The sequence below is a fragment of the Danio aesculapii genome, chromosome 18 (genome assembly GCF_903798145.1).
Source record: "Danio aesculapii chromosome 18, fDanAes4.1, whole genome shotgun sequence".
Taxonomy (NCBI): Eukaryota; Metazoa; Chordata; class Actinopteri; order Cypriniformes; family Danionidae; genus Danio; species Danio aesculapii.
The window spans coordinates 33,947,256-33,974,696 of NC_079452.1; the positions used below are offsets into that span (position 1 = coordinate 33,947,256).

A 27,441-nucleotide genomic window follows, 5' to 3' on the forward strand; every position below is an offset into this window, starting at 1 on the left:
CCCACCCCGCCCCTCTCTTTACTTTCTTCCACGACTCCCCAACCCTCTTCACTTTCGTTTGCGACACCTTCACTTTTGTCCACGACAACCCAAACCACCCCCCTCCTCCAAATTAAGCACTGGGTTTAGGAAAGGAGAAGGAGGGGTCAGAGGATCGGTCAGTCAGTCGACAGTGGCCTCTAGTGGATTTATGCAAGAACAGATGGCTAATTTGAGATCTCAAAAAGCATACACAGTGACCTCTGGTGGATTCATGAAAACAAAACTGCAAGAAAATGTAGCTCCTGGGATGTATTTGGTGCTCTCCAGAAATGTATGTAACAGTACATTTTCAGAATGAGCCTGGATTGCCAATTTCGGTGTCTGCATCAAATAAAAAATTATTCAGTTTATTTTATTTATTTAAAGAAATTTACTTAATGTTTCTTGAGTTGCGCTTTATTAAATTTTGTCTGTAGATGTCAATTATAGTACATATTTCTATATATAGTACATAGCATTTTTTTTTCCTACAATGAGCCGTAAATCTAAGCACCAAACTTCAGTTTTATTAATTTATACATATATATATATATATATATATATATATATATATATATATATATATATATATATATATATATATATATATATATATATATATTCTAAAGGTTTTTATACTCTTTATATATTCTGAAAGATATTCATACAGTTGAAGTCAGAATTATTAGCCCTCTTTGAACTTTTCTTAAACTTTTTCTTTTTTAAATATTTCCCAAATTATGTTTACCAGAGCAAGGAATTTTTCACAGTATGTCTGATAATATTTTTTCTTCTGGAGAAAGTCTTATTTGTTTTATTTCGGCTAGAATAAAAGCAGTTTTTAATTTTTTTAAAACAATTTTAAGGTGAAAATTATTAGCCCCTTTCAGCTATATTTTTTTCGATAGTCTACAGAACAAACTATCGTTATACAATTGCCTAATTACCCTAATCTGCCTAGTTAACCTAATTACCCTAGTTAAGCCTTTTAATGTCAGTTTAAGCTGTATAAAAGTGTCTTGAAAAATATCTAGTAAAACATTATTTACTTTTATCATGGCAAAGATAAAATAAATCAGTTATTAGAGATGAGTTATTAAGACTGTTATGTTTAGAAATGTGTTGAAAAAAATTATTTCTGTTAAACAGATATTGTGGGAAAAAAAAACAAGGGCCGAATAATTCTGGGGGGAATAATTCTGACTTCAACTGTACATAATATGCCTGATTAAATACATTTCGTTTTACCAAAAAAAGCAAAAAAACTTGATATTCATATTATTAAAACTTGATATTCACAAATTATTAATTGATAAAAAAAGTCCAAAATCCTCTGTAAAAAACATTGACATTAATATGTAAATAATAATAATAATAATGATATTTTTGAACCTGACTTTATCCAATATTTAGATTTTTGTTGTATAAATTTGACCCATACATACTGTATAAAGAAAAATCTGAAAAATCATTTTAAAAATTATTTACTGTAGCTGAAAAAGGGTGAAGTTTGTATGTACTGTGAGTGTATACATCAGTAAAGCTCAGAGTCACAGTAAGTGTCTCAAACTATTTTAGTAAGAAACTGGGGGAAGGTGTGGGTCATGTCTGTATGTTTTTATATAACTGTATTTATTTTTTGCTTTCTTCCCTCTTTTCATTCAAACTGATCTCTGACTCGAGTTTGGCGTGTCCTTTGTTTTTAATGTTGTGTAACGAGTCAATCATTTCTGAAGGTTTGTTTATTGCGGGGTTTACCTGACAACTGTCATATGAGCGCCATTAAAATAAACATCGTGTTCGTACACAGAAACTATATTCGGTATTTTTCTTTCATTGATTACCATTTACATAACTACAGTATAACTAAAACTGAAAGTAAAAGCTTTAAATTTCATTGCTTGCAATAAAATAAATGTTAGAATAGAATCAAGGAATAAATAAAGCTAAAAGGTTTGCTATTTCAGCTATAGATGCCAAAGGATTTGAATGTAGTTTAACAACAAGTGCACTAAAATATTTATTAAAAATGATCAAAAACAAGAAAATGACTATATAATTTGCATAAAATTAACAAGGGAAATACAAAAATCAAAAACTGAATCAATTATTTTCTATATTTATTCAGGACTTGTGCTGATACTTTGTTGCTTTTGCTTGTTTATTTTATGTATATTCTTTTAATTATTAGTTATTAAAATGTATGCAAACATGCAAAACTTCACCACAAATATATTTTAAATAATTGTTTCATTTTAGATATTTATTTTATTTGTTGTATCTCCCTTTTTAATAATAAAAAAGATTATATAGTAAAAATGTAACCACATGACTAAGACTGTTGAAAAATTCCCTTGTTATTTTTGTTGAGAATAATCTTGATCCCTTTTTCTTTCTTTTTTCACAAATGCACATGACAGTGCATACTTATTTACATACATCGTTATCATTGTAAAATATATAACCTAAAAACCCCTTTATAAACCCCTAGATATTTATTTTAGTTGTTGTATCCCCCTTTTCATTAATAATAAAATTATATAGTAAATATGTAACTACATGACGTCTAGATTAGGCTTTGCAAATTCCCCTATGTTTTGCTTTTCATCAGTGTTTTTTATGGGTTTTTCTTTCTTTCTTCTCAAAGGCAGGTGTCAACATGCAGATATGGTTTGTCTGGAGGACTTTTTTATGGCAGTATAATGACTGTAGACATTAAACTTTATCTGCCCTGTCCAAACTTCATGCCCGTTTCCCCTCCTCTTTCTTATGCTGTGATGTTGCACACATTTGTGCCATTTTGTGATAAAGTTTCACTGTAAAGAACACTGGGTTCCACACAATCGATTTGTGTTGGGTAAACATGAAGGAGTTAAGTTAACTTACTAGTTTTTGTTTTTATTTACAAATTTAAGTGGATTGAACATAAAACAATTAAGTTGTCCCCCCCAAATAAATCAAGAATGGTGTTGTTTCAGCTCATTTTAAAAGTGAACAAACGGTAAACATCATTTTTGAGTTTATACATATAATAGCAATAAAAAATCTAAATGCTGTACAATACCCATAATTTACACAACAATATAACATTTCAAACTCAATTTTCAACATTCATTCAACATATTGTTAACATAGAAGGTTGTAGCAGAAATCAATGTCCCACGCTGTAAAAAAATCTTGCTGCATGCCTTAATCTTAAAAAAAAAAAAAAATGAAAGAGTTTGATCAAATTAACTTTTCACCTCGACTTGTGTCATTCAAACGTACTATTTACTCTTACAGTGTAAAACCCAACAGTCAACTTTATCAAATGAAATGAGTGTAGTTGGCAACACTTTATTTTGATGGTCCATTTGAGTATTAGTAGACTGTCTGCCTTATATCTGTTGATATGCTCCTTCAGCAGACATTTAACTGACTATAAGAAACTTTGCAAGTGCGTGTCAATTTACACTAACCCTAACCCCAACCTGACAGTCTACTTATAATCTAATGAGAATTAGTTGGCATGTAGATGCAATGTAACTTAAATTCAACAAACGGACCATCAAAATAAAGTGTGACCGTGTAGTTAACTTAAAATTGACTGAAAATGTATTCTACTCATTTGAAAAGAGTTTTGAACTCAGTGCTGAAGGTAATGAGTTAATTAGATACCTCATTACTTCAACTTAAATGAAGAACTCATATAGATTAGTTTTTTAACTTAAATGGTTTATTCCAATCTGTTTCCTCAAACGGTTTGAATTGCCTTTACGTATTGGGTTTCACAGTACTTTCACAGTAATTTCACAGTTGGTTTGAGTTCTCTTTATTTATCGGGTTTTACTGTGCTCAAATTGCTTCGTTTACTCAAATGGATTAAGTTCACAGTACTCATTAGGATTAGTTTTTGAACTTAAACTGTTTGTTGCAATTGGTTTTCTTAAATGGTTTGGGTTACCTTAACTTTTTTGGGTTTACAGTGTACTTATTCATCCAGTCACTCTTGAGAACTGTATTCTAGTCACCTCAACTTGTATCATTCTAACTTACTAAAAGTATTAAGTTAAACTTTGCATAACTTCAAAATGTAGCTGAACCCTCGTTACTGATAAAAATATAATAAAGTAATTTAAAAACATTTGTTGAATATCATGACTTTTTATCATTTCTTCATTTTTACAGTGCAAAGTGCAAATGAAAAGTAGAAACACCCATGAATCTATGATTTCTGTGTAAATACACAGCCAAACAACTGCTCATTATCAGATATTTAACAACTTGTTATCTTAAATACAGTTAATTAATTTATGCATTTTACAGTTCATCTTTGGATATATTGTTGAAGTCAGTTGAAGTCAATATTATTAGCACCCTTAAGCAATATTTTTATTCAATTGTCTACAGAATAAACCATCATTTTACAACGATTTGCCTAATTACCCTAGCTTGCCTAATTAACCTAATTAAGCCTTTAAATGTCACTTTAAGCTGAATACTAGTATCTTGAAAATTATCTAGTCAAATATTATGTGCTGTCATCATGGCAAAGATAAAAGAAATCAGTAATTAGAAATGAGTTATTAAAACTATTATGTTTAGAAATGTGTTGAAAAAAAATCTCAGTTAAACAGAAATTGAGAAAAACAATATACAGGGCGGTAATAATTCAGGGGAGCTAATAACTCTGACTTCAACTTTTTAGTCTGTTTTCATGTAATGCATAAATGCAAATTACACACACATTCACTGTTTTTTGTATTTTAAAATACAAATATTAAATTTACTTTTTTCTTTTCTTTTACTCATTTGATTCCTTCAAAAATGTTCATGTTCATTCCTTTCAGCATGGACCCTTAATGAATGTATTTATTAACTTCAGACTATAAAAACGGCTGTGTTTCTGATAAGAAGTGATCATTAACAGAAGCTTTTAACCAGGACATTTATTCTTTTCTAAACAACCGCCGAGTCACTGCTTTACAAGGCACAGTGGTAAAAGCTCTTTTCTTGCATGCTTAGATGAAGCTGATACATGAATTATAAATACACTTGCTTGAATATGCTGTGCATTTCTTATCGGAAAATATTGCAGTGTTGCATAAACAATTTGACTTTCGCCAGAACTGTAAACCTCTCTATATAGAGTACTGTGCAAAAGTATTAAGGCACCACCAGCATTGGGAGCAGCAATTCAGGCAATAATGACAACAGCTCTGGCAGAAATGCAGATCAAATCAAGACAGAGACTCCAGTATGTTTAATTCATTCTTCCATATTTCTCTAACTCTTTCTTTCATGTGTCTTCAACAATTCGACCAAAAAAATTCAACTAGAAGCTGTATTTTCTGGTTGTATTTTACTAAAGGATTGGTTTCCGCTACATTCATTCATCCATGGCGGGGCGCCACGCCAAACTTGATCCAGCCACGGCTACATTACAGCTTCTCATTCAACACATTCAGTCGTGTTTTTTTTTTTTTTAATAGCGAGTGATAATCGCACCAAAGCGTACTAAAAGGTCAGTGGATTATAACAGCGCGAACTTTTCTGTAACAGTAGTAGTGCTGTGCGTTATTTGTTTACCCTAAGGTTACGTGCTGACTGACTGACTGACTGACAGGTGCGTGACGCGTGAGGCCAGCAAACACGACGTACAGCCGTTTCACTTTACTTCAGGACGCTTTAATACCGCTCTGTAGGTCTATAGGAGACATTCATAAATATTCCTTGCAAATCAAATAAATGTTGGAGGCATATTTTTTACATAAACGCACTAAATCGCACTTCAGCAGCGTTTATTTAAGGGCGCACAAGAAGATCTGCGCTTGAGCAGTGTGTATTTGAGGGGGCGAGCAAGAAGTTTTGTGCACGAGCAGAGGAAATCGGCGCGCAAGCAAAGAGATTCGCATGCTAGTAGGCTATTACATAAATGCGAATGTGATCTTGTAATACTGCGCTCACAACATTCATTGAAATAACGCCACAGGTAGTTGGTAGATCTGTGTAAAAAAAAGCCTGCCGACACAGCTGGAAAAAATCCTAGAGGAAACACCGAAAGGGATTAAGAAGTAATATATAATGACATTATACCCTCACTAAAACAACAAAAATAACAAAGACTAAGACTTTTGCAACTTTTTTTAATGATGCAAAAACTGTGAAACTCAATAAAGCACTGTAAAGAAGTCCATATGGATTCATCCACCTATATTATGTCTCTTAATTAATGACCCAGTATTATACTTGATATTATTTTTCCAGACATGTCTCATTTTAGTCATTGTAATACTTCAATAAACACAACAGCTTGACTTGAATCCCCTTGAACCTTCCTCAGACTACAGTGTATATTAAACTATTTGACTAACAGTTTTTCTGCTTTCAGATAAGCCTTGGTTTCTGAGTGTGTGTGCATCTTCAGGGACTCATCATGTGACATCATTGGTGACATGTGACACCATCATAAGCCTTCTGTTTATTTGACTGTATTGTACTGAAACTCTTTATGGCACAGGAGCAATTTTTTACAACCGGCTCTGTGGCATACCTCGCTTCGTCATTGTTAGGTAAGAGATGATCTAGCACAATGTCTTACAAGAACAAAAGGTACTGGCACGTGGCTGTAACTCCAACATTTATTAAGAAAAACTGCAGATAGACATGGTAATATACACAGTGTCTATATCATATTGCTGTTTTATGTAAAATAGCAACATCTTTTTGTCGACTCAGCTATTATTATTTTACATTTCAAGTACGGTTTATAGCACAATAGTCAATGTCTTAACAGCTATCGCTAAAATATATATATACACAAATAAATAGAACACTTTTTAACTAACATTGGTGCAATTCATAACGTTTATATGATTGTGTTTTTATTATGATGGCTCGTTTAATGACTGATCGAAGAAGGCTCTGTTTGAATAGGCCATCAGAGGCAGGCGTTCCCCCAGAACGGCGTCTCGGAAATTTTGTCGTCTCCATGCGTAAACAATACTGTTCAGAAAACCCTGGAGCGACACTGACAGCGCCTGTGGAGAAGACATGCCACGCCATTTAAAGGTCTGGGATTTTTAGAAATTCATCCAGTCACTCTTGAGAACTCTTTTTAAACAAATCAGTGGAGTGAATGATTCAGTGACTCGTTCATACAGTCAGTCTTCAGAACTGTATTTAAACAAAGTGAATGAGTGAATGATTCAGTGAATCATTCATACAATCACTCTTGAGAATTGTGTTTAAATAAATCAGCTTGGTGAATTATTTAGTGACTCATTCATACAGTGACTCCTGGGAGTTGTATTTAAATGAATCAGTGGGGTGAATGATTCAGTGACTTACTCATCCAGTCACTCTTAACGACGGTATTTAAACAAATCTGCTCAGTGGATTATTCAGTGATTCATTCATCCACTCACTCTTGAGATTTGTATTTAAACAAATCAGCAGAGTGATTGATTCAGTGAATCATTCATCCAGTCACTCTTGAGATTTGTATTTAAACAAATCAGTGGAGTGAATGATTCAGTGAATCATTCATCCAGTCACTCTTGAAACTGTATGTAAGCAAATCAGTGGAGCGACTGATTCAATGACTCATTCATCCAGTCACTCTTGAGAACTGTATGTAAGCAAATCAGTGGAGTGACTGATTCAATGACTCATTTATCCAGTCACTCTTGAGAACTGTATGTAAGCAAATCAGTGGAGTGAATGATTCAATGACTCACTCATCCAGTCACTCTTGAGAACTGTATTAAATGACTTAGTGACTCATTTATAAAGACCCTTTTGAGAATTATATTTAAACAAATCAGCAGAATGATTGATTCAGTGGCTCATTCATCTAGTCAGTCTTGAAAACTGTATTTAAACGAATCAGTGGGGTGAATGAATCGGTGACTAACTCATCCAGTCACTCTTGAGAACTGCATTTGAACAAATCTGCTGAGTGAATGATTCAGTGACTCATTTACACAGTGACTCCTGGGAACTGTGTTTAAATGAATCAGGGGAGTGAATGATTCAGTGACTCTCTCATCCAGTCACTCTTGAGAACTGTATGTAAAGAAATCAGCAGAGTGAATGATTCAGTGACCCATTTATCCAGTCACTCTTGAAAACTGTATTTAAACAAATCTGCTGAGTGAATGATTCAGAGACTCAAACATCCAGTCACTCTTGAGAACTGTATTTAAAGAAACCAGTGAAGTGAATGATTCAGTGAATCATTCATAAAGTCACTCTTGAGAACCGTATTTATACAAATCAGTGAAGTGAATGGTTCAGTGAATCATTCATCTAGTCACTCTTGAGAGCTATATTAAATGAATTAGTGGAGTGAATGATTTGGTGACTCATTTATAAAGTCACTTTTGAGAATCGTATTTAAACAAATCAGTGGTGTGAATGATTTAGTTACTCAATCATCCAGTCACTCTTGAGAACTGTATTTAAACAAATCAGCAGCGTGAATGATTCAGTGACTCATTTGTACAATGACTCCTAAGAACTGTATTTAAACAAATCAGTGGCATGAATGATTCAGTGACTTATTTATACAGTGACTCCTTGAGAATTGTATTTGAACAAATCAGCGGAGTGAATGATTCAGTGACTCAATCATCCAGTCACTCCTGAAAACTGTATTTAAACAAATCTGCAGCGTGAATGATTCAGTGACTCATTTATACAGTGACTCCTTGAGAATTGTATTTGAACAAATCAGCGGAGTGAATGATTCAGTGACTCATTCATCCAGTCTCTTGAGTCATTCTGAAATGAATCAGCATTTAGAGATTTATAGATTATCTAACATGATCTTTAATTTACAAATGTGTCTTACCTGTAAAACGTAGAGAGGAAAGAGATGGCTTATTCTATCTTGTGCAAATGATAGAGAGATGAGGAGCAGAGCTGAAAAGATTACAAAACAAATCATTTAGTTGATTCAAAGGAGAATTACAACCATTCATATTCAGTAACACTGAAGAAAACGTAGGTTCTTATACTGACCTGGTGTCCAGCAGAAAAAGACAACAAGGATCATGTATCGAGCCGAGGACCAAATCCCACCCGGAGGCCTCTGTGACATTGTGAACATGCTTGTGTTCTCATAATGCCTATAACAGCTCTGTAACTGACAGTACACCACCTATTGGACGACACAAGATTATTTACATCAAACACCCGCAGTGATCCTCGAAGTAAGTGGACACATACAAATGTCTGAATGTCATTGCACTTAATAAGCGCCCTTATTACGCTGTTTTGGATATTGCCTTTTATGCATTACAGCTGTTGTTAATATTTACATCAATGTGTTTACAAGTGCTGAGGAAGCCTAATTCAGATTTGCTATTTCGCATTTGGTTCTGACACAAGCTGTAAGTAGTCGGCCAATCACAACAGACTAGGTCAATCATCTGACCAATCAGAGTAGAGCAGACTTTGGGTTTAAAAATAAAGGCGGGGTTTTAGAGAGACTAGATTCTTTAAGGAAGCTTTTCAGACACTGAGATAAAAATGGATGAAAATGTGCATATTATGTTTTTGACATTGGATGGATGTATTCCTCCATTAAATAACATTTAAAGAGCATAAATGGGCCAAGACACTTTTCAAGTAAAACACAAATATAATTATATCCACTTTGAATTTTCATGGTGAGTCACATTGGTGAAATGTGTTAAACAGTTCAGTGTTATCAGTAAATGTGTGTGTACCCACTGTGCAGCTGATGATGACGATCAACACACTGCTTAGCATGAAGATTCGGATAAACTCAGAGTGAGCCAGATCCTGTGGGACAAAACTCAAGATGAAGGAAAAAGAAGCAGGGGTGATTCAGCAGAACTAGTTGTCGGTAAGTGTCTTACCACTGTTGTGCAGGAGTCATTTGTGAGATGCAGGAAGAGAATGCAGCTGCCAGAGGAAACACACGTGCATTTAGAACAGTGCCGTAAGCACATACTTAAGCTCACAGACAGAAGCTCACTGTCACCTGTTACAGAACCTGGCGGTGGGTCCTCGGTTGCCAGATTTCAGGATTGTCGTGTGTGCCTTTTTACATGGTGCAGTGAGAGTAGCCTGCATAATTTGGACAGTGTTTATGTAGATGAGGTATCCGATTATTGGTACAGCCCTATGGAAATGGCATACAGAGCAAACATGTATATCACTGCATGTATGAATGCTAAAATATTAATTATGAAGAAAAACATATTTAAATTCCTTTATAAAAGCTACTCACCATGCAATAATGTAGATGAGACAAAACCTTCTCCTTCTGCGTGTTAACTGTGACAATAGATGCATACTTTAAAAAATGTACAAAAAAGAGTGCTGGGCAAAGATTAACCGTGATTAATGGCATCCAAAATAAAAGTTTGTTTTGACATAATATATATGTGTGTGTGTACCGTGTATATTTATTATCTATATTTTGCAATACTATTTATTTATCGTCTTACATTTACATAGTACATCTTGTATAAATCTCCCATTCTACCTCAGAACTGTTTACTCCACCTCACCCTGTCCGCCCTCTCATCCTCTATTTTACACTACTGTTTATCATCTACTAGCATTTCTACTGTAACTTGTTGTTCAGTGTGATTGAAATGACGTATTTACATGTTTGCACTACTGTTTGCGGTAGTGAGATGCACTTAATCTCATCACACATGTATATACTGTACATTGAATACTTACATATATATATATATATATATATATATATATATATATATATATATATATATATATATATATATATGAGCAGGTGTAAATATATATAAATGTAATTATCTATATGACAAAACAGTTTTTTATGTTAAAATAGTTTTGTTTTGTATGTATGTGTGTTTATCACATATACATAATAAATATCTATAATACACACACATGTTTTATGTCAAAACAAACTTATTTTGGATATGCTCAATCACTAGTAATCTTTGCCCAACACTAATAAAAGTATATAAACAAATATAAAAAATATATAGTTAGATAAATATAAATATTTATAAATATAACATATAAATATAATTATAAATGTATATAATGGTAAATAAATAAATATATATATATATATATATATTTATTTATTTATACATATATAAATTAATAAATTAAACAAAATGAATAAATATAAATAAAATAAATTAATGAAAATAAATAAATAAATAAAATTAATAAAAATAAATAAATATTAATAAAATAAATAAATTAAATTAATAAAAATAAATAAATTAATTAAATATTAATAAAATAAATAAATTAAATTAATAAAAATAAATAAATTAAATAAATTTTAACAAAATAAATAAATATAAATAAATAAATGAAAATAAATAAATAAATTTAATTAATAAAAATAAATAAATAAAATAAATATTAATAAAATAAATAAATTTAATTAATAAAAATAAATAAATAAAATAAATAATAATAAAATAAATAAATAAATTAAATTAATAAAAATAAATAAATAAAATAAATATTAATAAAATAAATAAATTAAATTAATAAAAATAAATAAATAAAATAAATAATAATAAAATAAATAAATTAAATAAATAAATAAAATAAATATTAATAAAATAAATAGATAAATATAAATAAATAAATACATATATTTCCCACGTTTTGTGCTTGTCATTTTTACTAATTTCTGATAAAAAATTTATATAATTTTAAACAATATTAAAGTTCAGCAAATGAAACAAAAATTGTTTAAATGTTTCCTATGAGATTAATTAAATTTTGATTTAATTTCAACTAACAAAAAATATTTTTTATGGTTTTAGTTGCTCTTAATGATAACACAGATCTAAACAAACAGGATTTAAATAAAACTTATTAAACATTACTTAATATGAGTGAATTACATACAATTAAAACAGCACATATCATTTCAGCATTGTCAATTATTGATCAGGTGGAAAGAACTAGTGTGTTTCTTAGAAATGTACTGCACAGGCATGATTATATGTGGGTACATGAAGGAAATATGAGATGAATGCGGCGCAGCCGGACTGATCTCATACCCTGAGTTACAGGGCATTCATACCTGCTGTTAGTGGTAGATAATAAACGTGACATTGACTTATTTATAAAACAGTGAAAAGTAGTGTGTGTGTGTGTGCATGCATGTGTGTTCACCTGCACTTCAAATGCTTCCTGCTCAGTGTTTTTCCTCCATCCTTGAAATGCATGTGCCGATTCACAGGCATAAATAATGACTAGCAGAAATGAGATGCAGTAGAAAGCCTGAGGAAAAACAGAGAGTTAATGCTTCAACTAATAAAGTTCATCACATCTGCAGAGACAGGTTTAACAGACCTCACTGAATTATCTTCATTTAAACGTGTTAGACATAAGGCGTATGACAATTAAGGGCGTATTATGCTGAAATGCGTTAAATAGGCTTTGACAATACACAGTCCTTTTTCAAATATTTCCCAAATGATGTTTAACCGAGCAAGGAATTTTTCACAGTATTTCCTGTAATATTTTTTCTTCCGAAGAAAGTCTTATTTGTTTTATTTCGGCTAGAATAAAAGCAGTTTTTAATTTTTAAGGCCATTTAAAACTATTTAAAAATCATTTTAAGGTCTGTAGCTGACGCTGATTGGTCAGCTTGTATTTTGTTTATTGTTTGTATTTCATTATTGAGTGTTTAGTGGTTTGTGTTATAATTTTCCTTGTTTCCGGTTGGCTTAAGTCGGAGGTCACATGATCTTTTATGATTGATTTAACCTGTTAGAGTTTGTATGGATAGCAAAGTGAGATCTCCATGCAGGCACCTGTCTAATGCTCCTGCTTATTCTACAGCTGGTTATCAGGCCCACACGGTAAACTACACTTTTGTTGTATATTATTTGTTTATTTTGATGTTCCTTTTGATTTGTGTTTGTGTAAAACATTCGGTTTGTTTATTTTTTTTAGTTTTCACGGTGTCCAATAAAGAAAACGCATATGGACATCAGTATTTGGAAGCGTGGATTGTTTTAATAACCGGCGGGTAGCTACAAGGTCAATATTATTAGCCCACTTAAGAAATATTTTTTTCTATTGTCCCATTCTCACATACAGCATGTGTGAACAGACCCTTTTTGAAAATACCAGTAAATTCGTTCCAGCAATTTTCCGGAAAGAAAAATTGTAACATTGCAAGTAATTTGCTGGAGTGCTGCTCTGTGTGAACACAGAAGGAAAACTGCCGGATAGAGCATATTACGTTTCAAATACGCTGACGTGAGACGTCTACTCCAGCCAATCAGAACACTCAAGACATTCACACCCGAATTTTATGAATATTAAAACCTTTAGTCGCGTGACGTGCGTGCATGTGAAGGAGTGTTCCGATAAGCACCAGCACACACACATATTATGTACATTTCGACATGCGAAAGTGTTCCTCTACATGTTTTCATCGAAGTTGTTCACGATACTTTGGATGTCTCTGAGATAAAGCAGCTTTAAATAAAAGTGAAACCATCAACAAAAGCCAGACCCCTTCTATGTTTAGAAAAACAAGCACAGCCGTTTAGAGCTCATTTCTGGTTAATGATGTCAGAATTTTGGAATGGATGTGTGAATGGTCTTTTCTGGAAAAATCCTTGATTTTTTTTCATGATTGTTCTTGCCTGTGTGAACAGCGTTTACCGGTAAAGTCGTTCCAGATATTTTCCAGATATTTACTGATCACTGTGTGAAAGGGGATAATGACTTGCCTAGTTACCATAACAGGGTATATACAGAACTTCTTAAATTGAAATTAATACCTTTTACTACCTTTTTTAATTCCCTAAAAAAACATTTTTTAAATACCAGCACCACTACCAGCTGCAACTAGTGGCATAAATGAAATATTGCAGATATATTTTATCTGCAAAATGTCACTCCATTTGGAAAAATACTTCATTTAAAAAGGCAGAGGGAATTATGCAAGATGTCACAATGGTCATTTGTCCTGTTTTTAATCAATGTCATATATTCTTTTCCCAAATCTCTGTTTAACGGAGAGAAGATTTCTTCAACACATTTCTAAACATAATAGTTTTACTAACTCATTTCTATTAAGTGATTTATTTTATCTTTGCCATGATGACAGTAAATAATATTAGACTAGATATTTTTCAAGACACTTCTATACAGCTTAAAGTGACATTTAAAGGCTTAACTTGGTTAATTAGCTTAACTAGGCAGGTTAGGGTAATTAGGCAAGTTATTGTATAATGATGGTTTGTTCTGTAGACAGTCGAAAAAAAAATAGCTTAAAGGGGCTAATAATTTTGACCTTAAAATGTTTTTTAAAAAATTAAACACTGCTTTTATTCTAGCCGAAATAAAACAAATAAGACTTTCTCCAGAAGAAAAAAATATTATCAGACATACTGTGACAATTGCCTGCTCTGTTAAACATCATTTGGGAAATATTAAAAAAGAAAAAAATTCAAATAATAATAATAATTCTGACTTCAACTGTATGTCATCAATGTAAATAGCCGCTCTTCTAAGAGCAGTTTGGTACGGTTACGGTTGTTTCTCCACTGAGCCTGGAACAGTGCGGTACAATTACAAACCATTCTCTGCCCAGAATTCAGAATTCACGGTTAGACAACCGTGCTGAACTGTGCTGACAGATTCGGTGTTGACGTCGCGGCTCTGTTGCCAAGCTACCATCTGTGTTGCCAGATATAAAGCAGACTTTTTCCAGCCCAAAAGCTGTCCAAAACTCACCCAAACGCACAAAAAATTTGATTAATATTTTAATTATTTTGAATTGATTTAAAGCGAAATTAACCTAGTTATTTTAACTGTCATAATTGTTAACCATACAGCAACCAACACCAGCAGTCACAGAACCACAACATAACCGGATCACATCGAAACACTGCATCCCTCTCACCCACACACTGCACTATTAGAGTATGTTTTACTTTCGAAATGGGGTATAAATTCATCCTATTTGGCGTTTTAAATTCTTTTGAACATAATTGGGTGTGGCTTGTCAATCCGACAATGCTTCTATGTTTGTTCTTTCTGTAAATTGCAGGACAAAAGGATCGATAAAAGTGTCATAATAAACCACTGTGAGTTTAACTGCAGGCGCTGCATGATGCGTGCACACGAGGTTTTATTAAAGAGCCCATATTATGGGTTTTTGAAAATGCCCTTCCATGTAGTGTGTAACACAGCTCTAAGTGAAGTGAAATATCCAGCTAAGGCTTAAATTTGTAAGTGTACAGTGTTTAAAACTATTGATTCATCTATAAAAGAGTCGACTCATAGTGCTTCAAACGAGTCGCCTTGATAACGAGTCATTAGGTGTTTCGCGATGACGCAGCTACGAAACACAAGCCTCGCCAGTAGTTACGCGCGCAAACCAGGGAGATTTGAAACCTGCGGCCCCGCCCACTAACACAGAAAAAACACTAGACACACACACACAGACGCCGCCGGTCGAATGAAGTCACGCTGTGCTCAGATGGATAATATTGACAGTCTCTACCCAAAGATGAGTTGTGAGCTGTGAAGAGTCAGTGGTTGAGGTTTATTCACTAGTGTAAGTAAGAGCGATTAAAATTGTTGCCTCGTTTAACTTGCAAATTATGTATTTATTGTGTTTTGTTACTTGTTAACCTGGTACAGTACACGCGGTTACTCTTTAGTAGAGAGAGAGAGAAAAAGAACAGGTCGAGTTTGTGACGCCTAGGGGCTAGGAGACAGGAGACTCGCGTCGCTTTCCCTAGTTCTTCTGAGGAGCGTTGTGTGTGAGAGAGAGAGAGAGAGAGAGAGAGAGAGAGACTCGCGTCGCTTTCCCTAGTTCTTCTGAGGAGCGTTGTGTGTGTGTGTGTGTGTGTGAGAGAGAGAGAGGGAGAGGGAGAGGCTAGGAGACTCGCGTCGATCTCCACAGTTCTTCTGAGGAGGGTTGTGTGTGTGTGTGAAAAAAGCCTTACACTATGAAGCGTGTGTGCACTGTGACTACTTTTATATAGTTGATTACCAGCTGGGCATTTCACTCTGTCTCGTGCTGAAGCCTGTCACTGTCGACCAATCGCAGCGGGCTGCCATCGGTCCAATCAGCGCAGATTAGCTTCGCGGTGAGGAGGGGGTTGGGAACAAATGAATCGCTGAACGATTCATATGGGAGTCGTTGGGATAATTAGTTAAAAATAAATGCAGATTATAAGACCATCAAAGTGTTTTATGACCTTGCATGCATATTAGACTGTTGTTGGAGACCCTTACAACCTAAATATGACCCTATTTCATGTATAATATGGACTCTTTAATTCTCGCAGACGTGGCAATAAGCTATTTGGCTATTTGGTTGGCACTGACAGCAAGCCAGCCGGGTACCCAGTTTGTTTCAGCGCGCGCGAACGAACACCACATCACATGATATCGCTCAGGCCCTACTCTTAGCATATAAATAAATCCACACAGTTTTTAGAATAAAGGCCTGCACTTAACGCAAATTGAAAATTTATCTTCAAAAAAATTGGGCTCGAAAATGTAATACCTCGTCAGATGACGTTTATTATTTTTAATGCCCTTAATTTTGGCTAATATTATTTACTACCTTTTACAACCTCGCGGACACCCTGCCTAACTTGTCTAGTTAACCTAGTTAAGCCTTTAAATGTCCCTTTAAGCTGAATACTAGTATCCTGAAAAATATCTAGTCAAATATTATGTCCTGTCATCACGGCAAAGATAAAAGAAATCAGTTATTAGAGTTAATAAAACTATTATGTTTAGAAACGTGTTGATTTTTTTAAGGGGTCTAATAATGTTAATCTTAAAATGAGGCTTTTATTTATTATTAAATTATTACATGAAAATACTGTAAAAGTTTCCTTGCTCTGTTAAACAAAAAAAAAAATCCAGTTATATACCTAAAGAGTTATTTTCTATAGTGAACTCCGAGTAGGTGTCCAACTAATTGAATATCCTCCTGTAAATCATAAACTCAAGTTTTACTGTACCACTGTGTCAACTCGGAGTGTTTTACAGGGCAGTGCATGACTCAGTTGTTCAACAGGTTCATATATGAGCATCTTCAATTGTTTGCCAACAGACAACAATGCAGGAAATCTCAACCGTTCAGAGGTGAAGGTAACTTTACACCAAGATCTCACTATTACCAAGATGCTCATTTCCCAGCTGTTTAAGGAAGTTGTTGCATTACAAAGACATCATTCAGAGGGTGTCGTGTTGAGCACATTTAAATGTTTATTTTTCTGCATCACTGCTTGAAGATTTTGGAGATTACTGGTTAGCATAAATCCTAATGTTGATTAGGTAACTGTACTGTACATGTGTGTGTGTGTTTCTGTGTCAGCAGTTTCTCACCAAAGATAAAGGCAGTCCGATGTTGCACAGCTTTTCACTGGGTGGCCACAATTCATAAGGCAAATTAGTAATGGCAGTGCCCATCAAAACAAGCGATGCCAGGAAATCTGCCAGGGCTAGCTGAGCAAGAGGCTTAGCCTGAAACACAAGAACAACGATAAATTATGTTATTCTTTTTATTGTTATTATTATGCAGAGAAGCACACAAATGACAAAAAAAATCACACACAGATGGAAAACAGAGGAGTAACAGAGAAAGAACAACAACAATCAGGTATAACCAGGCCTGTGTGTGTGCGCATGTAAAGATAACTGTGTGGACAGGTGAAAGTATATAAATAAGAGATGATAAAAAACATAAAAGCATATGATTACAGGTCTTAATATCAAAAAAGGAAGCAAGACTAATGCAGATAAAAATGAAAACAGAAGCAATCAGTGGAGGGCAATGACAGCAATAATAGTAATGACAGAATTGAGGAAATTATACTATTCTAAAAGCTCATTATTTTCTTTATTGACATGTTAATTTAAAAAAGCAAGTTGTTTTTCATGTACTGTAGATTTTTCATTCAGATATTTGCGGCAGATCTTTTTCCAGTCTGTCTATTATGCTTCGGTTGAGTTCTGGTTTCTACAAGCCCAGTTATCAAGCATACTGTTGAAGTCATAATTATTAGCCCCCCTCTGACTTTTTATTTCTTTTTAAAAATATTTCCTAAATGATGTTTAACAGAGCAAGGAAATATTCACAGTATGTCTGATAATATTTTTTCTTCTGGAGGAAGTCTTATTTGTTTTATTTCAGCTAGAATAAAAGCAGTGTTTGATTTTTTTAAAAACCATTTTAAGGTCAATATTATTAGCCCCTTTAAGCTATATTTTTTCGACTGTCTCCAGAACAAACCATCGTTATACAATGACTTGCCCAATTACCCTAACCTGCCTAGTTAACCTAATTACCCTAGTTAAGCCTTTAAATGTCACTTTAAGCTGTATTGAAGTGTCTTGAAAAATATCTAGTCAAATATTATTTACTGTCATCATGGCAAAGATAAAATAAATTAAAAAAAATAAATATTAGAAATGAGTTATTAAAACTATTATGTTTAGAAATGTGTTGAAAAAAATCTTTTCTCCATTAAACAGAAATTGGGGACAAAATAAACACGGGGGCTAATAATTCTGACTTCAACTGTATGTTGGAAACCTAATACCCGTTTAATTTTAAGGGTTAGTTCAAGCAAAAATTAAAATTCGGTCAGTAATTATTCACCGTCACATTGTGTACTAAGCGCCGCAACACACGCTAAAAGCTATCTTTTCCATTTTTTTAAATATTTATTTTCACCTTTATTTTGACAGGACAGTAGAGAGAGTAGAGGAAAGCATGGGGAGCAGAGAGAGGGGAAGGACCGGCACAGGACCCTGAGGTGGGAGTCAAACCCAGGTCGCCACAATCACCAGAGTGCATGTGTCAGTGCACTTTCCACTACGCCATTGACTATCTCTTCCATCTTAAAAGGAGTTTATGTCCTAACCATCTGCCATGGCGACGTGCAAAATTTCCATTTTAGAAATGCTTTATATTTCAACAACATCACAGCAGAACAACAGCATACTACCATGACAAAGATCACCTCAGGTACAGAGTATGCGCTTTATCCGGTGTTAAATGCTCCCGATGTGAGTTTAAACACCATTTTACATGATATTTATTTCCATACTACTGAAAGCAGCAGCAGATAGTTCATCTCAGATCTTGACAATAAAAAAAACTAGCAGACAGTTTGAACATGACAAGTCAGAACTGAGATTCATCACAAGCCAACAACATCAGTCATTCTGTAGCCTTTTAATAATGTAAAGAGGTTTATTGTATATTAATTAAAAACCTTTACGATTATGTTGGGAGTGCAACATAATGCCAGAGCACTCTCAATGCCAGAGCACCCCGGGTTGCCTTGGTGGAAGGTCATGAACATTAGCTGAGCAGTATACATTGTAACACTCTATCCTAACAACATGCAAATCGACAAGTTTCCAGCAACAAGAAATTCGACTGTGTGTGCCAAACGCAACAAAACATTTAAATACCAGGCAGGAAGAAGCATGTGGCACGGTGGCTCAGTGGTTAACACTGTTGCTTGACAGCAGGATGTTAGCTGACTCAAGTCCCAGCTTGGCCAGTTGGCATTTCTGTGTGGAGTTTGCATGTTCTCTCTGTGTTGGCGTGGGTTTCCTCCGGGTGCTCTGGTTTCCCCGGCAGCCCAAACACATGTGCTACAGGTGAACTGACTAAATTAAATTGTCCGTAGTGTATGAGTGGGTGTGTGAATGCGAGTGTGTATGAATGTTTCCCAGTAATGGGTTGTGGCTGGAAGGGCATCTGCTGCGTAAAACATATGCTGGAATAGTTGGCGGTTCATTACGCTGTGTGTGTGATAAATAAGGGACTAAGCCAAAGGAAAATGAATGAATGAATTCAGAAGCACAGAATAATGCAGGGCACTCCAACAAAACAAAACTCCGATCATACTCCACCGTTAAGATCCAGGATCATCTCATATGCAAACTTAAATAAGAGTTTTAGATTTAACCGTAAGTGGCAGTAGGAAAAGCAGGTATGCAGACATGATGTCACTTATGATGTAGGAATTTGAGTCGTGCATATTACACACTTGAGGAAAACATCACGAAGATATGGCTTCCCTAAAAAAAAGCATCCTGCATATTTGCAAAAGGAGAAAACTGATTCAATGAAATCTTTCCAAAATGTTTTGCATTCAAAAGGTGAACTTTGCTAAAGGTTTATCTGAAACATGTTGTGTTGATAAAGGTTTCATTGCCAGCCTGTGTCTATGTGAGCACTGGCACGCTGTTAGCCAATATTGACCTGCACTGTTGACGTACGCAGCAATAGTTGGACAGGTATTTGCTTTAAACATGATTTAACTTGGGACATGCTTCATTTCTATTGATTTCCCCATTCAGATCATCAGCAGAAATTAGTCAAAATATGCATCTATTAAGAATATAGTGATGCCAAGCACATTAGCAACAGTTTGATTTTTCATTTCTTTGTCTCACCTGTTCATTGAGATGCTTTCTCTTTATAATGGACACCACCACAACAGAACAGCTGCCTATCAGACTGGAACAGAAAGAAAAAGTGCACAGATCAGTGTACCGTGACAAAATGTGATCGAAATAATAACATTCCTGACAGCGAACATTCACAGAGTTCAGCAATGCGATAAATGTAATAAAGTCACGTAAGTGCAGTGCAACATGCAAAAACAACCAAAAACACTAAAGATTATAACACATTATAAAGAACTTCAATTAACAAATGTTTTTAAGAGTCCGTAAATATAATTTGACATGTAAAATATGTTTAGATATTCAGATTTACTTGACTTTTTTAATATATATTTTTAATTTCCATGTAATTATAATATATTATTCTGTTTAAAACAACGATGTCTTGAGATGAATATAACAGTGTCCAGTTAAGAGTGCATTATTATCAACAAAAAAATAATAATAATAAAAATGAACTACAAATCTAAACAAATGTGGTCGTTTGTGCAGAGAATTCTCTACATTTTCACAATATGTAGCATTTATCTTATCTTTAGACTTGCTCCAAGATTACTGGTTTGCCTCGGCTGAGTCTAGCAGAGTTACATGAACAGCAAATGCTAAGGAACACTCAAAGTGTGATAGGAGATGATTCCCATCCTCTGAAGCCTTTTTTGCCCTCTGGAAGAAGGTTTAGAAGCTTTAAATGCTCGTCTAACAGATATGAACTCACCTTTGTTCCTGAGGCAATAAGACTTTACAATCTTAAATTTTAGCAAGTTTGAAGTTTTTCATATATGGGTACTTCTTATGTTTTTAGTACTATTTATGAAGTTATTATGAAGCATGCTGGATTGTGTTTTCTAATATTGTTTGTAAGTGATCTGTCTCTGTATGTGTTTGTTGTATCATGAAATGCTACAGCCCTAATTTAATTGCCCCTTGTGGTATTAATAAAGTTGTTAAACCTAAACCTTATAATTATATATCATTATATGTCACGGCTGCACGATATTGGAAATATCTGACATAGCGATGTTTTGTTTTACTGCAATATCTATAGCTATATGAATATAATTTCACCAGTAATTAGAATAGCTCTATTTGGGAAGAATTCCATACATTCAGATCAACTGTGATGGTCAAATCCTTTTCTATGCAGTGGATCTGCATAAATGATAATAAATTACAAGCAAAAATAAATTAACAAACAGCACTGTATGGTTTTCTGCGGAGTCTAACAGTATTCAAAGTACAGAAATTCATTCATATATTCATTTTCCTTCGCCTTAGTCTCTTTATTCATTTATTATTACTTTATTATTCTCTTTATTCAGGGGTCACCACAGTGGAATGAACCGCCAACTTATCCAGCATATGTTTTACACAGCGGGTGCCCTTCCAGCTGCAACCCAGCACTGGGAAACACCCATAGACTCTCACATTCACACATATACACTGCAACCAATTTAGTTTATTTAGTTCACCTAAAGCGCATGTGTTTGGACTGTGGGGGAAACCGGAGTACCCAGAGGAAACCCACGCCAACATGGGGAGGACATAACAGAACTCGACAGTGCTAACCACTGAGCCACTGTGTCGCCAGTACAGAAATTGTATAATCAAATGTAAAATAGCATGGTCATCGTTGTATAAATAATTAAAAAATATATTTATTAATATCTTTAATAAATAATCTAAGCCTGCGATGTGACTATTGCAGATACACACATTGCAATATCGATGCTCAAACGATATATTATTCGGTCCTACTATATATTTATTACTGTAATACAGTAAATATAGAAATGTAATATGTATTGTTTTGACGATCTCAGTGAATTATGAATGCAAATGAAAACTACTTATTATTATACCATAAAACATGTTTATCTATTAAATTGCAGTTATCGTTTTTTATTTTAGTTTTTAAATAATTTACAGTGTTTATTACTACATTTGTATAATTATTTTTAATGGGACTGATGTAGGACCGTATGCATTGAGCAACACTGTCACAATGTAAAATTGTGTCAAATTTATAGACACCCATAATAATATAATAATTTAAAGTAAATAGTAGTGTTTTTTTACCATATTATAATGAAGTACTTTAATAATCTGTTGAGGTAATTCTTTTTTTTTTTTTATTATTAGTTTTTTTTATATATAACATACAATACCAAACAAATATATAAAATGTATGTGTATAAATGTATACAAGTATAAAATATAAAAGTTCTTCACAATTTATCAATTTAGATAATAAATAAATAATTCGACATCCAGCAACAAAAGTATAGATATACTAAAAATAATAGTAATAAAATTTCTGTAATTTCAAGTGAGGAAATGAAAATCTCCCACATATCTATTTCCTTGTAATCCTTCATTTTGGCCAACATTTTCTCATATGGTACATGTTGAGGCCATTCTATAGTTGCAATAGTAATAAAATAACCACAGTGAAAATACCGGTAGATAAATTACCAAATACACTAGTTTTCTATATTTTAAACTATATGTTATATTATACAATACACCACAGTTTACGGTATTAAAATCTTACAGTATTTAATACAGTTTATCAGTTCACTGTAGGTAATATTACAGTATGTTGTTTAGGATTGCACAATATACTGTTTCAGCATATATATCGCATTGTGTGTATCCACAGTAGTCACATCGCACAGATATGCAATGTTGAGTTGACTTTGCAGTGTAATTTTTTATATTTACATATACAAAACCATAATGCATGCACTGTTCATTTCACTTTTATCTTTGCTTTGTTGCATGTATCTATGGATGTAGTTTGTTTATTACATTTTATGCACGATTCATTTCCCTACAGAATCATCTTAGTCAATCAGAATGAATACATTCAGTACCACTTTAGAGACCAATTCTCACTATTAACTAGTTGCTTATTAGCATGCATGTTATTGAGATATTGGCTGCTTATAGTACTCATAAAGCACATGTTCTGTATGATCTTATTCTACATCCCTAATCCTACCCAAAGCCTACACTACCCTAATTACTATTAATAAGGAGCAAATTATGAGTTTATCGAAGCAAAAGTCAAAATGGTTTGCTAAGAGCAAGAACTTAACGCTTAACCTTAAAATAAAGTGTGACCAATTTTTTTCCAATATAACCAAGTATATCGCAATATACAGTTGAAGTCAGAATTTTTAGCCCCCCTGAATAATTCGCCCCCTGTTTTTTCCCCAATTTCTAAACATAATAGTTTTAATAACTCATTTCTAATAACTGATTTATTCTATCTTTGCCATGATGACAGTAAATAATATTTGACTAGATATTTTTCAAGACACTTCTATACAGCTTAAAGTGACATTTAAAGGCTTAACTAGGTTAATTAGGTTAACTAGGCAGGTTAGGGTAATTAGGCAAGTTATTGTTTAACGATGGTTTGTTCTGTAGACTATTGGAAAAATATAGCTTAAAGGGGCTAATAATGTTGTCCTTAAAATGGTTTTAAAAAAAATTAAAAATGCTTTTATTCTAGCCGAAATAAAACAAAAAAGACTTTCTCCAGAAGAAAAAATCTTATCAGACATACTGTGACAATTTCCTTGCTCTGTTAAAAAAGATTAAAAGGGTGGCTAATAATTCTGACTTCAACTGTATAATGCAGAAAAACAAATTATCACAATGTCAGATTTTTCCAATCTCGTGCAGCACTAATGTTGAATGGAGGATGAAACCGGCAAAAACAATAAACAAATAAATATGCAAATATATGAATGAATGAGTAGGTAAATCAATAAATTATTGCATGAATAAAATAATAAATGAATATGCAAATAAATAAATAAATAAATAAATGTATGTATAAAAAAATCCTCAAATGCCTGCATAAATAAATATTTATATAAATAATAATGCAGTAATTATTAAATAAATTACACGAATGCTGAGGAATAAGAAAATGCTAAACTGAATATTTATTTTTCCCCCTTTCAAATATTTATTCATTTCTTGAACGTAGTTCCGTATTTACTTTTCTTCAGGTCAACATAGCAATGTTTTATTCCCCCAACATTTGTGTAACTTATTTAATTATTTACCTGCCTGCACTATTAATTATTTATATATTTATTTATGTAGGCATTTGTGGATTTTTATATACATGTATTTATATATTTGCGTATTTATTTATTTATTATTTTATTTTTGCATAAATGTATGGATTTATTTACTCATTTATTTATATATTTGCGTATTTATTAATGGTTTTTGTAGGTTTTGTCCTCCATAATGTTGTAGCATTTATTAACAATTAGGTAACTATTATTTACTACTAAATAGTTTACTATATATATATATATATATATATATATATATATATATATATATATATATATATATATATACAATAATAAATAAATAAAAATTATATATATATATATATATATATACAAAAATAAATAAATAAAAATTATATATATATATATATATATATATATACAAAAATAAATAAATAAAAATTATATATATATATATATATATATATATATATATATATATATATATATATATATATATATATATATATATATAATTTTTATTTATTTATTTTTCCTGTGGGGTGTCAAATAAATGATTTAGATGTAAAGAAATGGTTTGTCTTCGAGTATTTGCACAGAAACAGTTTCTTTCGTTGATTCTAATGCATAATCTGCGTATTCCATTAACTGTGCAGATCACAGTCTCTTATGTAACAATTAGCCATTTCCCTAAACAATGCTGGAACACATGCTGGCTCACATGTCAGTGGAATAAACACAAGTGTTTCTCACCTCAAACTTAAAGACGAGACGTAGATCCAAGACAAAATAGTAACCTGTGTGTGCAACCGAGAAATATGACAAATATTAAAATACACGAATGAAACCTGCCATTTTAATATGATGTTATGAAATCGAAAGCTTTATCAGTAACTTAAAATAGAAAGGAATATCACTATATGCATTAGTTTTGTTGCTTTAATATTTTTAAAGGACTCATAGAGATAAAAACCTGACGAATAGTAATAACATGTATTTTCGGAGACTTCAGGTGTGTTATTAATTTTTAAATTGCTTATACATTACCTTTTCGTCCTCATCTGATAATTCACCGCTCGAATTCATGATGAATAGATTTATTCCGTGACTACATGCCAGCTTGTCTTGTGTGTGTGAGTCCTGCTCTGACTGACTGCAGTCCCGCGCGCTTTACCTTTACCTGAGCGTTGAACTAATCACGTGACGTCTGTATTCTCACCTGTATCTACGCAGCTGCGTCACTTTAATAGCTTTCATAACCATGTTTATGCGGGCACAGCCAAATGTATTAGACATTATAGATTTTGCCCTGCATAAAAGAATTAGAAGAACAGTAATATTTTTGGGTAACGCTTTAAAATAAGACTTAATGTAAGTTGGATTTACTAGCATGAACAAACAATGAACAATATTTGCAATAAATATTCCTGTTTGTTAAATATAGTTTTTTAGTTCTTTTATTGTTATTAAACATGAATTTGCATCTTAATAATGCATTAGAGTTTATCTATGATTAATAAATTATGTAGAAGTATTGTTGCTGTACAATAGAGTATATAATTAACCTTATAGTAGCGATTTTTAAAGTTTTTTTTCTTATGCTCACCAAGCCTTATTTATTTGACACAATGTATAGCAAAAACAGTAAATTGTTAAGTGAATATAGCCTATTTTCGAGTGTGATCTGTTCCTGTGATTTCAAAGCTGAATTTTAGCATCCATTTCACGTGATCCTTCATAAATCCTATCAACATTATGATTTATACTCGTTTATTATGTTAAAATGAGCTGAATAGAATTTTTCTACCTTTCTTTGATAAATGAAGTTTAATAATACCAACTTTCGTCTTCAGAACTGCCTTGATATTTGAGCTTTGTGGCATGGTGTGCTTTCATGGAAGTAAATGGCAAGTTCACAGCAAGCGGTCATGAAGGGATTGGCTACTATAGCGACCCAAAGGCTCAAAGAATACACACCCTATCTACACCAGCACTGCTTTTTATTGTTGTTGATCAGACCAATCTGTAAACCTTGGAGATAGTTGTGTGTGAAAATCCCATTAAATGACTCAGCAGTTCTAGATCTGGGTTTTCATATACGTTTGTGGATGAACATCTATAAACAATGTGCAACTAAAGCTATTTAAGCTTATTAAGATTATATAAAGAAGATACTGGCGAACATATATTGTGATTATTCTGTATTTATATGTAAAAAAAAAACAGGGTGAGAGTACACATTTAGTTGTTTTATGTCGTTCGGCGATCAGTAATATTGTGTTTGTATGTAGCGTCCTCTACCGGTCAAACAGTTGCATGCAACAGTGACAGAAATCATCCTTTACTGAGTTTCTTACTTCTGTTGAACGCAAAAAAGAGATATTTTGAAGAAAGCTGAAAACCTGTTACCATTGACTCACAAAGCTTTAGAACCACTTCAGGGTGAGTAAATAATTAGTCGGTTTTAATGTTATCTATCTCTTTAATTGAACGAAGAGAGACATGTAAAATAAAAAAATCAAACTTGCTTTTTGATTTTGCATAACTAGTTATAATTTTAATGTGTTTTAAACACATTAACTGAGGAGACCAAAGTAATCCTACAAATAACAATAATAACATTCATCCATTAATTTTCCTTCGGCTTAGTCCCTTTATTCATTAGGTGTCGCCTCTCCAGGTGAACCGCCAACTTATCCAGCATATGTTTTACTCAGCAGATGCCCTTCCAGCTGGGAATTCATTACTGGGAAACATCCATACGCACTCATTCACACACATACTGTACACTGGTTTATTCAATTCACCTATATCACATGTCTTTGGGGAGAACCAACACGAGGAGAACATGCAAACTCCACACAGAAACGCTAACTGACCCAGTCGGGACTCGAATCGGTGACCT

The 27,441-nt window shown here is 33.1% G+C and overlaps 1 protein-coding gene across 1 annotated transcript; it reads right to left on the minus strand.

Moving 5' to 3' along the window:
* Positions 1-6,627: 6,627 nt before the first annotated feature.
* On the minus strand, positions 6,628-25,692 carry si:dkey-30c15.2 (uncharacterized protein LOC558938 homolog). Its single transcript, XM_056478381.1, has 12 exons — positions 25,584-25,692; positions 25,290-25,333; positions 20,467-20,530; positions 17,377-17,514; positions 12,175-12,282; positions 10,262-10,308; positions 10,013-10,153; positions 9,888-9,933; positions 9,739-9,810; positions 9,025-9,163; positions 8,855-8,925; positions 6,628-7,040 (listed from the first exon to the last, which is right to left on the minus strand). Exons 1-12 carry the CDS (start codon positions 25,620-25,622, stop codon positions 6,888-6,890), a joined length of 1,062 nt encoding a protein of 353 aa, XP_056334356.1. The 5' UTR covers positions 25,623-25,692; the 3' UTR covers positions 6,628-6,887.
* Between the last annotated feature and the right edge of the window lie 1,749 nt (positions 25,693-27,441).

Coding starts and splice junctions, on each gene's coding strand:
- si:dkey-30c15.2 (XM_056478381.1), bottom strand. CDS start 25,622: ATGAATTCGAGCGGTGAATTATCAGATGAGGACGAAAAG. Junction 12,283..17,376: donor TCGGACTGCCTTTATCTTTG/GTGAGAAACTGC, acceptor GTTTTTCCTCAG/GCTTTCTACTGCATCTCATT. Junction 8,926..9,024: donor CTTTTTCTGCTGGACACCAG/GTCAGTATAAGA, acceptor TAATCTTTTCAG/CTCTGCTCCTCATCTCTCTA.